General features: G+C 51.3%; 6 protein-coding genes across 6 annotated transcripts; 4 read left to right on the forward strand and 2 right to left on the reverse strand.

The window, feature by feature from the left end:
• Positions 1 to 147: 147 nt before the first annotated feature.
• On the reverse strand, positions 148 to 1,663 carry HO133_004193 (uncharacterized protein; the record flags this gene model as incomplete). Its single annotated transcript, XM_037295112.1, has 5 exons — positions 148 to 519; positions 572 to 801; positions 851 to 1,019; positions 1,137 to 1,446; positions 1,497 to 1,663. The coding sequence occupies 5 exons, from the start codon at positions 1,661 to 1,663 to the stop codon at positions 148 to 150; spliced, it is 1,248 nt and encodes a 415-aa protein (XP_037157113.1).
• Positions 1,664 to 1,998: 335 nt separating this feature from the next.
• On the forward strand, positions 1,999 to 2,750 carry HO133_004194 (uncharacterized protein; the record flags this gene model as incomplete). The annotated part of the gene is made up of 2 exons (XM_037295113.1): positions 1,999 to 2,024; positions 2,099 to 2,750. The coding sequence occupies 2 exons, from the start codon at positions 1,999 to 2,001 to the stop codon at positions 2,748 to 2,750; spliced, it is 678 nt and encodes a 225-aa protein (XP_037157114.1).
• Positions 2,751 to 4,506: 1,756 nt separating this feature from the next.
• Positions 4,507 to 5,273, forward strand: HO133_004195 (uncharacterized protein; the record flags this gene model as incomplete). The annotated part of the gene is made up of 2 exons (XM_037295114.1): positions 4,507 to 4,553; positions 4,613 to 5,273. The coding sequence occupies 2 exons, from the start codon at positions 4,507 to 4,509 to the stop codon at positions 5,271 to 5,273; spliced, it is 708 nt and encodes a 235-aa protein (XP_037157115.1).
• Positions 5,274 to 6,762: 1,489 nt separating this feature from the next.
• On the reverse strand, positions 6,763 to 7,659 carry HO133_004196 (uncharacterized protein; the record flags this gene model as incomplete). The annotated part of the gene is made up of 1 exon (XM_037295115.1): positions 6,763 to 7,659. One exon carries the CDS (start codon positions 7,657 to 7,659, stop codon positions 6,763 to 6,765), a length of 897 nt encoding a protein of 298 aa, XP_037157116.1.
• Positions 7,660 to 8,902: 1,243 nt separating this feature from the next.
• HO133_004197 (uncharacterized protein) lies at positions 8,903 to 11,111 on the forward strand (the record flags this gene model as incomplete). The annotated part of the gene is made up of 3 exons (XM_037295116.1): positions 8,903 to 9,183; positions 9,242 to 10,344; positions 10,393 to 11,111. The coding sequence occupies 3 exons, from the start codon at positions 8,903 to 8,905 to the stop codon at positions 11,109 to 11,111; spliced, it is 2,103 nt and encodes a 700-aa protein (XP_037157117.1).
• A 611-nt stretch (positions 11,112 to 11,722) lies between these two features.
• Positions 11,723 to 14,377, forward strand: HO133_004198 (uncharacterized protein; the record flags this gene model as incomplete). Its single annotated transcript, XM_037295117.1, has 1 exon — positions 11,723 to 14,377. The coding sequence occupies one exon, from the start codon at positions 11,723 to 11,725 to the stop codon at positions 14,375 to 14,377; it is 2,655 nt and encodes an 884-aa protein (XP_037157118.1).
• Between the last annotated feature and the right edge of the window lie 977 nt (positions 14,378 to 15,354).

Genomic DNA, 15,354 nt, shown 5'->3' on the forward strand with positions numbered 1-15,354 from the left:
GCAGTCATTTCGAAAATCACTGTGTTTCGAGACCCAGCAAAATCGTTCCAATCTGGGAGGAGGGGCGCCTTGAGGCCTCAAGAGGAGACTCCTGCAGTCTCGCGCGCCAGTTTTTGCAAGACTCAGCAAACCAGTGACTCGGGCGGTTCACTTTTTGGTGAAGTAGTTCATCAGGTTATTCTTCTGTGGCGATGTCTTGACCTTCTTCGCACCATCCTCAGGCTTCGGATCTGGCTTCTCCCCAATTTTCATCAGGGCCATCAGCTCCTCGAACTCAGCTGCCGGGATGATGCCTCCAGATGCCTCTTTATGCCCTCTAGCAAAGCTTTCGCCCATTCTCTCCACCAGATCGCCAGTATCGAGGTCAGCTCCGGCCTTCAAGGATTCAATAATGTTGACTGGGGGATGTTTGGAGCGAGCGGAGCGGGCAATGCGACAGGAGAAGTTGACGTAACCAGGGCGATAGCCGGAATTGGCCACCATGATGATTTCCAGAGCCTTGGAGTTGAGATATCCAGCCTGAAAACGACTGTAAGCCAAGATGGAACGAGCAAAAGCCAGGGAGGCTTACCCATCTTGTTGCGATGACACCGTGAACTTGCATCTCGCTGTTGATTCGCAAAACTGCAATCTTTCCATCTTTGCTAAACTTCGGCGGCGTGTGAGTCTGCTTCTCGACCTCTTCGTTGATCTCAGCTCGAGCATTGAGCAACCGTTCGTTGTCCAAGATGTCTTTCGGACCGTTTGCAGCGAGTAGTGCTTCCCATGCCGAAATTACGTCAAATTTCGATGTTCTCCTAGCTGTTCTTCGTCAGCAATGGAAGGCAACGCATGCCTTGAGCAGACTGACGAGCATTTATCAGCGCCACAGCGTCATTGATCGCCTTCTTCGTGTGCGTTTTGAAGACGTCCGTCATATCTGGGAATGGAGGCTTCCATTTGAGGGTGTTGCCGAGATCGCCATGCGTACCCATAGCGCATAAGAAGCCACAAGCAGAAGCAATGGTTTGGTCGAGGGGCTTACAAATCTCGTAGGTCAGGAGAGCAGACGTCGCCACAGGAGGACAATGACAGGCGGAAACAACCTAGAAATCCATTAACTGGTTGGGTTGATTTGGGAGAAGGGAATGCCTCACAGTAGCATTCTCCGGGAACTCGTCACTCAGATGATGATCAATGATCAGAGATTTGGTGTTCAGGGAGTCCACGACTGCCGGCGCAGCGCGACTTCCTTGATCCACGATGATGATGTACTTTGGATCTTTTGCTAGCATGGCTGCTCTCTCCGCTTCATCGTGTACAGTAGCATTCTTACTGATTAGATGGACACCAATAAGATCTGAAGACATCCCCAATGCAATGAGCGTCGTGCGGATAATCACGCCGGCGTCAAGGCCATCTGCGTCCTTGTCCGGGACGATGAGCGTCTTGCTCCGGGAGGCAGCACTGTAACGAAACTAAACAGCCCGCTTGATAACCCCCGAGGAAGTACTTACCACTCTTTAATAAATAGTCTGGCACGTTCGATAGACTCCTCGGATGCGGGCCATATCGCGTTTCCATGGCCATCCTTCCGCGATATCACATCACAGTAGTCTGCTTCGGGCTCTTTTTGACGTTTTGCCTTTGATACTGTGCCTGAGTCCGTAGCCTTGCGTTTCATCTCTCCGGCACCACCGGCAGAGTTACTCGAGAGAACGCGCCAGGGCTGATATGTGACGCGATGCGGTTTTGTGTTGGGCGGCAAGTGAATGAAGCTGCTTGACAGAGTGTCGTGTTTTGTCAACACCCGGCCATTTCGCACTATATAAGACCTCATCCAAGCACCAAAGATGATTATTATACGCCGTGAATTGCCCACACCTTTCAAGTTTGAAGCTACCTATTCTCAGATTCAAGACTGATGATGCTTTGACTTCTCCCTCGGCTCACCTTCCCTACCCAAATTCAAGCGCGCGCGGCTGTCCGCCAATCACCAAACAAGTTCTACCCCACACGATGGCCGAAGCTCCTGCACACCTCAAGTAAGTGGCCGTCGAATGATACTTATGGCTAAGAGTAATGTTGTAAAGCTAACTTGAATTCCTTCTTCTCACAGGCTCGAAGGCGTCACGGTTGTTACGTTTGAAGTTGGCCCAGACAAGGCTGTCTTTCAAGTCCACCAGAACCTCCTATGCGATGCCTCAACTGTGTTCAAGGCTGCGTTCTCTGGCAATTTCCGGGAAGCCTCTGAGCGATCGATGTCGCTTCCCGACCACGACAAAGACTCGGTCGGGCGCATGATCCAGTGGCTCTATACCAGAAAATTTGAGCTGACATTTCCGGTCTCCTCAGAGACTTCGGGAGAATGCTATATGCAACTGGCCAAGTTGAACACGTTGGCCGACAAGTACGATATCTATCTTTTGAAGAATCAGATCGTCGATGAGCTCTTCGACCTCACAAAGCCACCAAGGGGCTTCAAGGCGCCACAGATATCCGTCGTCGCGTATGTCTTCAATAACACCACCGAAGGATCGTCTTTCCGGAAGCTGCTGGTTGCTTGGTATGCCTACCGCATCGACCTCGAGTGGTACGACTTTGATAACACCAAGGCCGCGCTTGCAGAAGTCTCCCAGGAATTTACCATCGATCTGGTTGTGGCACTGGGCGTGAGACAGAAGTACCCGGAGCGACGTAGCCCATTCACTCTACCCAGTTCCGTCTATCATGAGGCGCCACTCAAGAAGACCGATGAAGGTCATGCCTAGCAGGTATCGAGATAGAGGCACAACAGCCTCAACAAGACAACTCGTCTAGTATCTGGGGTAAGTTGCATGTTTTGAATCAATGGTCAGGATCCTCACTATGTTTCGAAGCAGAATTCTCACATTCCGGGTTGTGCAGTGCCTACTTAGTTGAGCTAGCAGGATAGGATACGAGCTAGCGATAGCAGGGTAATGAATAATGGTTGGTTCTACTTGCGCCCAGTTACCAAGCGCGCCTTGTCCACATGATCACCTTTCGCAGCTAAATCTAGGCTTTTCAAAGCCCCGCGCCTCTCTGAGCATGGCCCATCTCTGTGATATGGGCAGCTGTTACTTATCTCTGATCTATGTATTTATTCGCTGGAGGCTAGGTCAGGTTGAACGGTATAAGATATATCTCGTTCTTTGAAAGCCCTGTCGTTGTCAATGTGAGAGTCCACCAGAATGGAATCCATATCAGACCTGGACAGCGGTTAGTTTAGCTTTCATGTTGGAAATTCCCGGCGCGACCAAGAGTGACACGCGATCGAATCGCTTGTGGACCATAGATCCGCAGTACTAATATAATGCGGTGCGGCAAAAATGCGAATTTCTTAATTCCCTCCATCTCGCATCTATCACGATATCTCCTTCCGGATCAAGCTTGAGCCTTTGCGCAATGAACGCGAGGATGAGATACCCAAAACTTGTTCCTTTCCACCTCACTCTCGTCATCTATCTCTGTTCCCTGGCTTCGCTCGTCTCCGCTATCTACTCATACCCTCATCCCTCCATCTACCCCCCAATCCTCTCACAATCCAACATCAACCTCAACACCACCCTTCCCCAACCCAACCAAACCACCCCCCACCCGAACCCTTTACCATCCGTCCCCGACCTCGACTGTTTCAACACCACCAGCCACCTCGCCTACCCTCTCGACCCTGAAGACTGCCTAAAAGCCATCGATCTCATCCTCCACGACCCCCGCGGCGTCATGACGCCCCACACCTACTCCTGGCACGGGCGCGAACCCGGCAGCTTCTGGATCCCCGCCGACTGGCACGACCTTCGGTGTCAGATCTTGCTGACGACGGGGGTACCGGACGCGGTGGACGAGTTCCGATTGGTGGAGGTGATAGTGGCGGCGCAGAGGATCTTGGACGACTGCGTGCCGATGTCGAAGACGAGTCTGGGGGGACTGTCGCTGGTGGGGAATATGAAGGGGTTGTTTATTGCGGTCAATGGACCGGCGCCTGGGGGGGCGAGCAGTGGGATGGGGAGGATGGTGTAAAGAGGGATTGAGGAGGGTATGGGGGTTGCGGTGGATCAGGACGAAAGGAGCTGATAGGATTTTGTTAAGGCCAATTCGTAAGATGATAAATTTCGCGAAGCAATCTGATGCATTCTTGCGACTTTAATGACTGAAATATCTGGGAGAGCCATTAACTCACTCGTACTAGTACAGTGTGGCAATGTAGTCGTGGTGTGTTACTGTGAAGCAAGCGAGTTTCATCAACCATCAACTCATTCTTAAAGTCTTTACACCTTGATAGGACGCTTGGATTCTGAAAGTTTATCAGCTATCAACTTGAACTCGAAGTACTTCGACTCCATATCCGTCGTCAACACTCAAATTCTCGACGTTCATCAGCTATCAATCTAATCTCAAAGTATTTCGACTTCTCATCTTATATCGGCACTCAAATCCTGGACATGTATCAACTACCAACTTGATCTAAAAGTCTTCCGTCGACGCTCATATCCTCCGCGTTCGAAGATGGCTCCATCAACGTCACCCAAAACCGTGACGCCAGCGAAGCGCAAGTGAGATGACTTTTTCAAGAACTTTGAATCTTCGCGAAGTAATTGCTGATAATGTATAGATTCTGTGAGGTCTCTACGGTCACTCTCCTGGTCGGCAAGAGCAAGAAGCCTTTCCACGTTCACGTCAACCTTCTATGCGATGCCTCCCCGTTCTTCAAGGCAGCACTCGCAGGAAAGTCCAAAGAGAGCTCCGAAAAGCACATGCAGCTCCCGGAAGATGACGAGAGCACGTTCGAGCTTTTCGTAGACTGGCTTTACTGCCAGCGCTATGAAATGTTACCTGACGACGGGGATCATGAGGACGACGGGGGCGACAACACGGATGAGAGGTTCCTGCAGCCTTTCCGATTGTTTGTGTTTGCAGACAAATACAACGTCTGCAAGCTGAAAAACCTCGTTATTGAAACTCTTTTCGTCGATGGTCGTGGACCCCTGAGGGGACCCGGCCACCGCGCAATTGCTTACGCGTACAATCATACCACTCAAGGGTCAGGTCTCCGCAAGTTGTTAGCAGACTGGTATGCCTGGAATATTGATCTCGGGTGGTATGAATTCCAAGATATTGATGCGTTCCTGCGACAGCAACCCGATTTTGCGCCAGACGTGGTGCTCAGTTTTGCCAAGAATCTTAAGTGGAGGCATAAGCAGATCCACAATCCTTTCGCGGGAGATATGCCAGAGGAGTACAAAGACAAGGAGGGCCCAGGGCTGCAAGAATGAGCACTCCATCGCCAATCCGAAGAGCTTCATCAAGGATTGACGGGTAAGTTCATAGCCTGCAAATAGAGCATCAAGCAAAGCTAACATTGTGCATAGATTGAAAAGACTCGCCAGGTACTCGCCTCCTCCGGCTCTCGCTCTGCTTCAGCTATGGATGGAGAGAAAGTCGTTGTGATTGGCGGTGGAATCGGATGCGCAAGCTATTTAGCTTCTTTGCAAACCTCGAAGCTCATCATCTTGCATCATAGTGACTCTATGATACAAATCTGTGTTCACGCACAGCTGTCTAGACAGTGCTAGACATATGACACTCGTTAAATACTTCGAAGTAGCCGCGGCTTGTCCGAGATGTTGACTCCAATTTGCAGGTGTTGAATCCAGTTTGATATTAACTTGCTCACAACATCTTTCGACCTCCCGACCTCACACTCACCCAAGGATAATGAAAGCCCCACGATGCCTTCCACGGATCCACCCACAACCAAGTAAGTCGGAGTCAACAAGATACCCCTTCTCCTATCTCACAGATGTCAAAAGCATATAGACTCTGTAAAGCTCCCACCGTCCACATCTTCATCGCCAAGAACAAAAAACCCTTCCTAATCCATCGAGACCAGCTATGCAAAGCCTCGCCCTTCTTTAAAGCAGCATTCGAAGGCCGTTTCCGGGAGAGCTCCGAATAGAAAATGGACCTCCCCGAAGAAGACGAAGATACATTCAAACCGTTCGTACGATGGCTCTCTCACCAGCGCTACGAGATACCACCCAAACCGAAGAAGCCAAGGCTCAAAGTGAGAGAACCCTAAAGCCCGTGAAGCTATACGCGCTCGCCGACAAACTCGACATCGGCGACCCCAAGACCGTCCCCATGACGAAGATCTTCAAAAACGGGGCAAGCCTCCCGGATCGTACACGATGGCTCACGCATTCAACCACCGCTCTTCAGAATTCATGCCTCCGCAGACGCCTCGCCGACGGGTACGTTTGCGAAGCTCCGCCGTCCTGGTTCAACGGAGAAGCCGCCCGGGTGTGTGTGGGTTCGAAAGAGGGCGACCCAGGTCGGTCCGTTCGACGGTGCTAGATACCTACCCGGACGGATAGGGTGAAGGTATTCAAGAGGCTCCCGGATGAGCAATCAGGTCCTCTGACCGGAGAAATTTTCCGCAGTGATCGTTGCAGTACTGAGGAGATTCGTGCATGGCCTGCGGGTGACGAACGGGTGATGCCGGCGTTATGCATGGGTGGCCCTACGGCAGCAGTGGCTGTAAAGGAGCTCCTCGTCATTGTGCCGTCGTCGGAGATCAAGAGCGAAAGAAGGATCAGGTTCATAGCGGCTATCTGCCCAAAGCACTGGCACGGTGCATCTACGCTAGATTCTGTCACAATAAAGGTGATTTGCACAATTAGCTCTTCAAGATTGCGAGTTCTCCCAAGTGTTACGCCTTCACGTCTTGGCGAACCACCATGTCACGACTGCGTTCTCGTAAGATCACTTCCTCGCAACTACCTTCAGCCTCACATATCCAAGCCACATGCTTTCATCTGCCTCGTGAGTAAGAACTGTCTGGAGCACATCACAAACCTCCCTGACCACAGCCTCCTTCTTGTCCTTCGTAGGCAGCACATCGAGGAAGTTCGCTCCCATCAATCTCAACCATCCCTTCAAGCCCCCTTCCTTCTCCGCAGTCAGCTCCGTAGGTCTATACACCAACTTCATCTTTTCCACTCGGAACCCCGCCTCCTCCAGCATCCCCGTCATCATTTTCTCGGAGGGGAAGAACCACGGACATGCCTCCCTAGCCTTCTCAATACCCACACCTTGGTGTACTAGAGCGGCCAAAAGCGCGGTATGGACATCTGCAATATTCCCGGCTCCACCCATCTCGAACACGAAGGTGCCACCTGGCTGTAGCGCTCTGTATGCACCTCGGAAGACAGACATTCGCGTTGCCGCATCCCGAAGGATCCAATGTAGTGCGGCATTCGAGAAGATCTTGGTATACTCCGCCTCTTTGACAGAGTTGCAATTTTCAAGGTATCGGCAGTCGAGCACGTTCCAGGTGAGATTTTCATTGGTGCCGTAGGTATTCTCAGCCGCCTTGATGAGGTTCGCAGAGGCATCGAAGCCAGCGACACGAGAGCAGCTGGAGCGTATCTTCGCCGTCAGTACGCCGTCGCCGCAACCAAGGTCGAGAATTATGTCGTGGGGTTGAGGATCAAGCCACTGGACGATCTCTTGTGTGAGGAAGGGCACGAAGGAGGCGGAGGCAGAGTAGGCCTTGGCGGTCCAGTGGTCTGGGCCTCGACCATCGAAGTTCGGCTTTAATGCTTGAGCTGCATTGTTGCTGGACTCCTGCGGAGAGCTCTGAGCCTCGGGTACCGGCATTGCTTAGATGCAGTGAAAGTCTCGGTGGTAATGTTTGGACGATTTGGGGAGAATCTCGGCTGGCTCTGGAATATTGGTGGAACCATTGCTCCGGTGCGACCTCGCGTCAGAGGCCCTTATACATCCAACGTGACGCACGAAGAGAGCTTTTGAGTCAAGCAAATACTGCAATTATCCGTGTTGCTTGCTCCAGAGGGAGTATGTCTCCGAAGTCGGACAGCTTTCATTGCCAAGTCTGCTGACTAATGTACGGTAGCCTTCTTAAACATTATCCGCTCTCCGCTTCGGACTTTTTGCATTAACGACGAGCCTTTTTGCTTTCGAGTCGCGTGAGCAAGTGAATTTTCCATTTCCCCATTTTCCCATTTTCCCATTTCTCGTTTCTCATTTTTTCCTCCCGCATCTCGCAGATGCCGAAGATATTTCCATATACCCTGGCACAGCTCCATAATCACTAAAGTGTTGGAGGTTTCATGTCCTAGAGCAAGCCATGACATAAGATTTAGGTAAGGTAAAATCCCTGTACCCATACAGAAGCATGATGCTTATCTTCAAAGCTACCCTTAGTTTGCGAACCCTGGACCCTGGGAAATGTCAAACGCCCTTGCTAACCTATCAACGTCTCCCTCTTCCCACTGCAACTTCATCACCCCTTCTTACATGTTCTATAATTTGCCCTTGCATGAATGATGCACCATGCACCTTGGGCACACGACCCTATTCTCCTTACGTGTCTATATCCCACGGAGTTCCCAGGACCCCCAATAATTTGAACCGATCACCGAGGTCTGAAAAGCCTACAGAGCCTACCAGTTGACGTTATCAACCACCAGACCTCTCTAGATCTTTTCCGACATGATTCCTTCCGGAATATCCGCTCACGCAGCGGCAAAATCCACCTACCTTTCTTTCTATATCAACCTCCAACAAGTCCTTCAGTGTCACTTTGAGCACCCGTGTGGGCCCATGGTCGGTGGCGAGCTCGTTCGGATCCCCAAACCCCAGGACTGCATGGTCTCGAGACTGTGTCATCTTACTGCAATCTGTGGCTGCCTGTGAGCAACGCTGACAGGAAGGTGGAAGCGAATCATTGCTTTTTCAGACCCTCAAATCGTATTGCCACTCTACCCATCTGCTTTCTCACGAGCGGCATCCTACTGGGAAGTGTACGCTTCGTTCCTGCGCGAACATGGCTGCAGCAGTCGCTTTTCGCCAGCCATTTTTACCAACAGCTTCAACCACTATGTCGGTCCCTGCCCTTTCGTCCCAGCCATCAACGGAGAGTCTGCGCTCAGAAACGAAGCCAACGCAGGCTGCGAATGCCAAGGCCTCCCGAGGCCGAAGAGACCGTCCCTGTGACGCATGTCGAAGGAAGAAGAGCAGATGTGTGATGAATGAGGGTCAGACCAACTGCTGTGTAGCCTGCAATACGCATGGGAATCAATGTACATTCCTAGAGGATCCTCGGCCGCGAAAGAGAAGGCTTGAGTCGGAAGGCAAAATTGCAGATAGTGGGAAGCGAAGGTCAACAACGGTCAAGATCGGTACGCTGTATGGTCGCGCTTGCTGACAGCGCCTCCAGGTCCGTTGCGGACTCGCAATCCGAGGGCCAGTCCCGCGGTACAATCAAAGTCAAGCGGGAGGAGTCAGGAGGATCAGCAGCATCACGCTCCGAAACGGCAACCAACAGCTGGCAATATCAAGGCACACATATGGGCTACACAACTGAGCTAGATCCCATCTTATTTGACGTCTCCCCTGCAGGAGGATCCGGATATCAGAAGCCTGACGGTCGCAACGCATTTCTCATACATCAGTCGGATCTCCCTCGGTATGCGGAGCCCCAGACCAACTTGATTCAGGCCATCGATAAGCTCATCGGATCACACGGTCCTTCTCTTGTACAGCATTTTCGTACGATCAATCGCAACCTACCAATCGTCGAGGATACCTTCTTCGAGACATACAATGGCCGTCGGAAGAACAGCTTGGACCCTGCTCTCTTATGTGCAGTCTACCTCGTTTCCGCGTCATCGGCCGCCCATAATCTGGGAAATGTGACATGGCAACAGACCGATGTCACTCAGCTGGAGGATCTAGCGTTCCACTTGTTGGAAGGTGGTCTCACGAATCCTACATTGCCGACTCTCCAGGCTGGATTGCTTTTGATGCAAAGGTCAAACGTTGATTCAAAGTTCCTAAACACCCAGTTGATCGGCGCTGCCTTTGAGCTTGGCCTCCATCTCGACAGCTCGAATTGGACCATATCTCCTGTGGAACGTGGTTTGCGGAAACGGTTAGCATGGGCGTTATACATGGAAGACCAATGGTGCTCCTTGACGCATGGGCGACCATCATTGATATCAAAAGAGCACTGGGCGGTACAAGATCTTTCTGATGATGATTTCGAGGAAGTGAATCCTTCCGCCGAAGAGGAGGTCCTGGAAGAATCCAGGTTGGGGCAAGAGTGCTTTTCCCAGATGGTCATTCTGACCGGAATCCTATCAAGCATCTTGAACACCCTCTACACTCAGAAAGCCATGCAAGAATTTGACGCTGCTGGGGCGAATGCGACACGACTGATCCTTGAGCGGGCGAAACCAATCCAGGTCTCGCTCAAAGAATGGTTCACACGCCTACCGAAGGACCTGAAGATGGACAACGGCCAGGCGCCTGCAACAATTGGTAGGTTGTCCCTAGCTCGACAAAACGATTCGTAATTGACGCTCATAGGACATCTACATTTGGCCTACTTCGCCACCGAGATAACCCTTCACCGCTGCATCATCCGCTCCCTGAGTACCACTCCTACCGATATCTACCTTACCCACGTCTGCCGCTCGGCCGCCAAAGCTCGCCTGATATCCGCCATGGACTTCGTCAACCGCCTGCGACCGAGCCACCTGACTGCCTTCTGGTACTTTCCCTCCCGGGTCAACTTCGCCCTCATCGCAACTTTTGGTAGTCTCCTCCTCGCCACGGCACCTTGCCAAGAGGAAGCAGATTTCTACCAAGCCAGGTTGGCGGAGTATGGGTGGACGCTTTCGGTCAGCGCCCGGAGCGCCGGCTTCTTGAACTTCGCCATCGAATCGCTGGAATCGTCTACAGGTCTACTGAAAGATATGCCAATGAAACCCAAGATCGAGGAACTCGACGTGCGACAGGTGCCCCCAGCGCCTGTACTTCCCCTTACGAGATTGATTCCACCACAACAAGAAGACGACGACGAGTTCATGGAAGATGGATCCGAGGCGCAATCCGTGCCCATACCACCCCCAGAAACCATCTCCTCGGCTTCAGAAATGATGTCCCCTTCAAATTCCGCTTGGAGCGCACCAGCAACTTACGGACCGTACATTGGCCCCTTCGCTGATCTGGGAGCTCGGAATTGGTTCGAGCAATCGCATCATGGGTCGCCTGAGGCTGAGAGGATGCAATTGTTCGTTGGGTAGATAGATTGGTATCATAAGTAGTGATCCTTATACAAAGCCACTGTGATCAGCGAGTTCTGCATGAGTGATACCGTGAAGTACCCACTACGTCAGCGTAGAGTACTCAATCTCCTAAGCTTCCGCCCTCGTATTCTCCCAAGTACAATATTGATCTGTCACTCTTTGCAAGCAATCAATTAACTTGTTTACAACGGATGGGTCAGTAGCCACCACTTTGCTCAGCCGCTAGAGGTGCCCCGCAGTCACCTCGCACGACTTCCATGAAGAACCTGAAGCCACCGCATCCTGCGAACCACATGGAGCTGCGGTTCTTTGCTCGCATTGACCTGCAAACGTGCCAGTCATACGTACATATAGAAAATACTGAGACAGGCCTTCTGGCTTATGGGGCAATGCACTACTGAGTCCTGTTCTGCTCGCTCCTGCTCGCTTTCTGCTTGTCCTGGACAACGCATGCGGATCTTTTGGGCATAACAATCCTCGCATCTTTTCATACTTGCGCGGCGGAGATTGTCAATCTAGATAGATAGATCTCGAGGAATTCATCTAGCAAATTGATTGGCTACTCGAAGACTCAGCAACAAGTTATTAGCGTTGCTTTATCATCCAACATGGATCATCTTCCTTATCCAGGATCTGCGAATGGCAGGAAGAAAACAGTTGTGCCATATGTCTGTCAGGAAGACTATGACGGTGGAGATTTCATGACTTATCCTAGTAGGAGAAGGGGTAGCTTGCCAAATCTTCACACAGTTGGCCCTTTTCCGGGCCAGCTACTAGACTCTCACCAAATGCAACTGGCCTCGCTATCGAAACAGGAGATTGGATCCTTCTATCAAACCTGGCTTTTCTTCGGGTTGATCCATGAGATATTGGGCAGCTTCTACGTACCCGAAGATCTCATCTACACGTGCGAGGACCAACATGGTCACACCAAGGCGGTTTCCACGTCAATGCTCGCCCCTGCTCTCGACGAGTGGGTTGCTCGTGTTCAGGCCGGCAGGGTAGACCCATCAGTAACATACGCGCATGTTGCCCAATGTTTATGCCTGACTCACGCCGCGCTGTCAATTCAGGCGTTCCGCTCCCATTTCGATCCAAACATCAAGCTCTCCCTTGCCTCGTTAGGCCAGACTTTCACGTACGCTGCGAACAAAGCGTTCAATATTACAGACATAGTCAAGAACAACAAGTGTCCTTCAACATGGCGCCGGCTGATCGACGATGATTACTGGAATGGACGCTTACTAGCACATGGATGGTGCGTGACTGAGGTAAAGCTTATCTTGGATACTACGTTGTCCTTGCAAACACTACACTTTCTCGCCTGCCTTGATAAAACCAATTCGGAGCACAGCCACCAAGGATGTGATACACGGCAATGTACGGCCTACCAGAATGACCTGGAAGGATATCAGACACGACACATTAGCAAAGAATGTGATTGCGAGGAACTGTCAATAGATGCGGAAGCTTTATACGATATTTTGAAGACCAAAGCTCTCCCTTTGATCCGGGTGAGGCCGAGCCAAACGCTGGGAGAGCTCTCCATTGACCTTGTTGCGTCACAACCAACGTCTCGTTATGTGGCATTATCCCATGTCTGGGCTGATGGGCTTGGGAACCCTGATGCCAACGCGTTGCCTCGTTGCCAGCTATCCAATCTAAGAAAGCTTGTCCAAGAATTAGATATAGCAGCCCATTCTCGAGATACCCGAGACCATCGCGCCAAAGTAAAAGATGCGGAAGAAGAACACGAGGAAGAAGAAGAACTTCTCTTGTGGTGCGACACGCTCTGCTGCCCGGTCCAGCCGAAAAAAGCCAAACATTTGGCCTTGGAGTATATGTACCGGACTTATCGAAACGCAACGCATGTTCTCGTTTTGGATGCATCCCTCATGCAATATAATGTCGAGAGCTTAGACATAGATGAAGTGAGCATGAGAATACTTACCTCACCATGGATGCGTCGACTCTGGACATTGCAAGAAGGAGCCTTGCCCGCAGTGACCAACCGGCTCTGGTTCCAACTGACCCACACAGCTCTCAACCTTCGCGAATTTCGAATGAACGCACACGAAAAGTACTTCTCGAGCATAAGCCGAAGCGGTCTCGCGGGCGATATACTCAAACGAATGGGCAGCTTCGCCAATATTTTCGTAAAGGACAATTCCGAGCGTCCTGGAGCCGATCTCGGGAAGGTGATCGAGGCTCTACACCACCGCTCAGTCAGCGTACCTTCAGACGAGCCTCTGCTGATCGGAAACTTACTCGGCATTGACTCAGCCCCAATCCTCAATGGCGGTGACGCCGCAGATGCGTTACGCATAAATCGGCTTTGGCGAATGATACCTTCAACAAGGCATAGGATACCAAGCAATCTCTTATTCCGTATAGGACCAAGACTGGCGGAGCCTGGACTCAAATGGGCTCCTGCCACATTGCTGATTGACAATGATGCCAACATAGGCATCCAATCGAGCGAAAGCGAGAACGAACAAGGCATCTTGACCGCTTCGGACGGTCTCCTCGTCCGCCTTCACGGCTTTCGCTTATCATTAGCCTCACGTGCCAAGGGCCTGCCATCTCGTCGCAAAGGTACCTCGCAGCTGATGAAACCGAACACGCTATTCATGAAAGACGATTCCGGGTCATGGTATCTCATGCGTCGCAACCTCCCGGTTGAGCAAGACAGATTTCTGACGGACAAGACGCTGGCCGAAATAGTAGAGGAAGGTAGAAATTTATGGGTTATATATCCAGATTCTCAGTTCCCACGGCCACCGGGCAGCAAAGCCCAAGTATCGGTCGGACTCATCGTTGAAGTCGAACCCGAAGAAGGAGCAGAAGCTGGAGCTGAAGCAGAAGATGAAGAAACCGCAGTCAAAAAAACCCATGCAAAGCTCCACATCAACATCGTCCCCTTAAAGACATCAACGCAGGCCTGGTTCGCGGTCGCCGCTGCCTTTTCCGCCCAACTCGCCTCTGATTCTGTCGCCTTGCGGAACCTAGCTGCCATAGAGAATGGTCTCGATGAGCATTCATCATTATCATCGTCATTCTTATCCCAAACAACAGCGCTCGAGGAACTTGCATCAGAGATCCATCAAATGGCCACGAACGAGGAGGCTAAAGAGGCCATTGAGGCTGCTGGAAACCAATTCGATATTTTACTGACGGAGGACCTTATTACGATGATGATTTGGGGTCACTATGTGTGTATGAGGGAGACGGTGCCAAGGACTCAGCGATGGTGTGTCGATTGATGGTACCAAGCCTCAACAAAATAAAGTGGAATGGCTGGCTACATCAATGATTGGGGGTTGATTCGGGGCTCATCCGGTTGTTCGAAGAGACAGGTCGAATGATGCACGATCGCGCCGCTGTGTAACTTGAATTGCTATGGACCGAGTTTGGACCTGGCCACGTACCAGAAGCAACAAGTCTACAGCATGCGCCTACGGCGTCAAGAACTCTACCGGGCCCGAAACAGAGATGAAATACCTACGAGCTAGTAGTGAAAATCTCGACATGCAGGAAGCATCGGAAGGACTCGCTCAACCAGTCTAACAACCCACGGCTTCTTCGCCGCTATATGGTCTTGCGGCGCCGTTGATGTGACTTGTATTCACGACAATCTGTCTGCCGAGACATTGACCTCTGCTGTAATCGAACACCTTGAGGGCCAAGGCCATGCCATCAGAATCCCAGTTGGTGGCTTTCTTCGAAAGCCAAAGCAGATCTCCTTCCAAAATCTCATTGACCTAAGAAGTGTCTCAAACATCTCTGTAGGGCATTTCTGGAACGTGGCTGGCAGGCCCGCATTCATAAGTTTTCAATTGGGCAGAGTATATGCCTTTCCTACAAAGTGTGCGTGGAAGAGACGATGCTCGCTGAACCGCCCCAAAGTAATGATTGCGTGGCAGACAACCTCTGCAGTGAGCAGAGAACCAGCAACATCCTTGAAATTTCTCAGTGAGATAGTGGATATTAGCCAACTGGACTCGGCAAGACTCGAGCTCTTGAACCTCCACGCCTACGGCTGGCGCATGTACGCCTCGACGCTAATACATTGGACGATCTTGTAAGACTCGTCCAACAACAGCAAAGCTATTCGAGGATCTAAGCTCGTTGCTCCCAAATCACTACTGTCTCGTCGGCCTGACAAGCCTGCGAAGGTACTGTAGCAAGTATCTACCGTACCTCTTTCCCATTCCGCGCACTGTCATCTAACTTCACGGCT

The sequence above is a fragment of the Letharia lupina genome, assembly GCF_014066315.1.
Source record: "Letharia lupina isolate WasteWater1 chromosome Unknown contig_2, whole genome shotgun sequence".
NCBI classification, from domain to species: domain Eukaryota; kingdom Fungi; phylum Ascomycota; class Lecanoromycetes; order Lecanorales; family Parmeliaceae; genus Letharia; species Letharia lupina.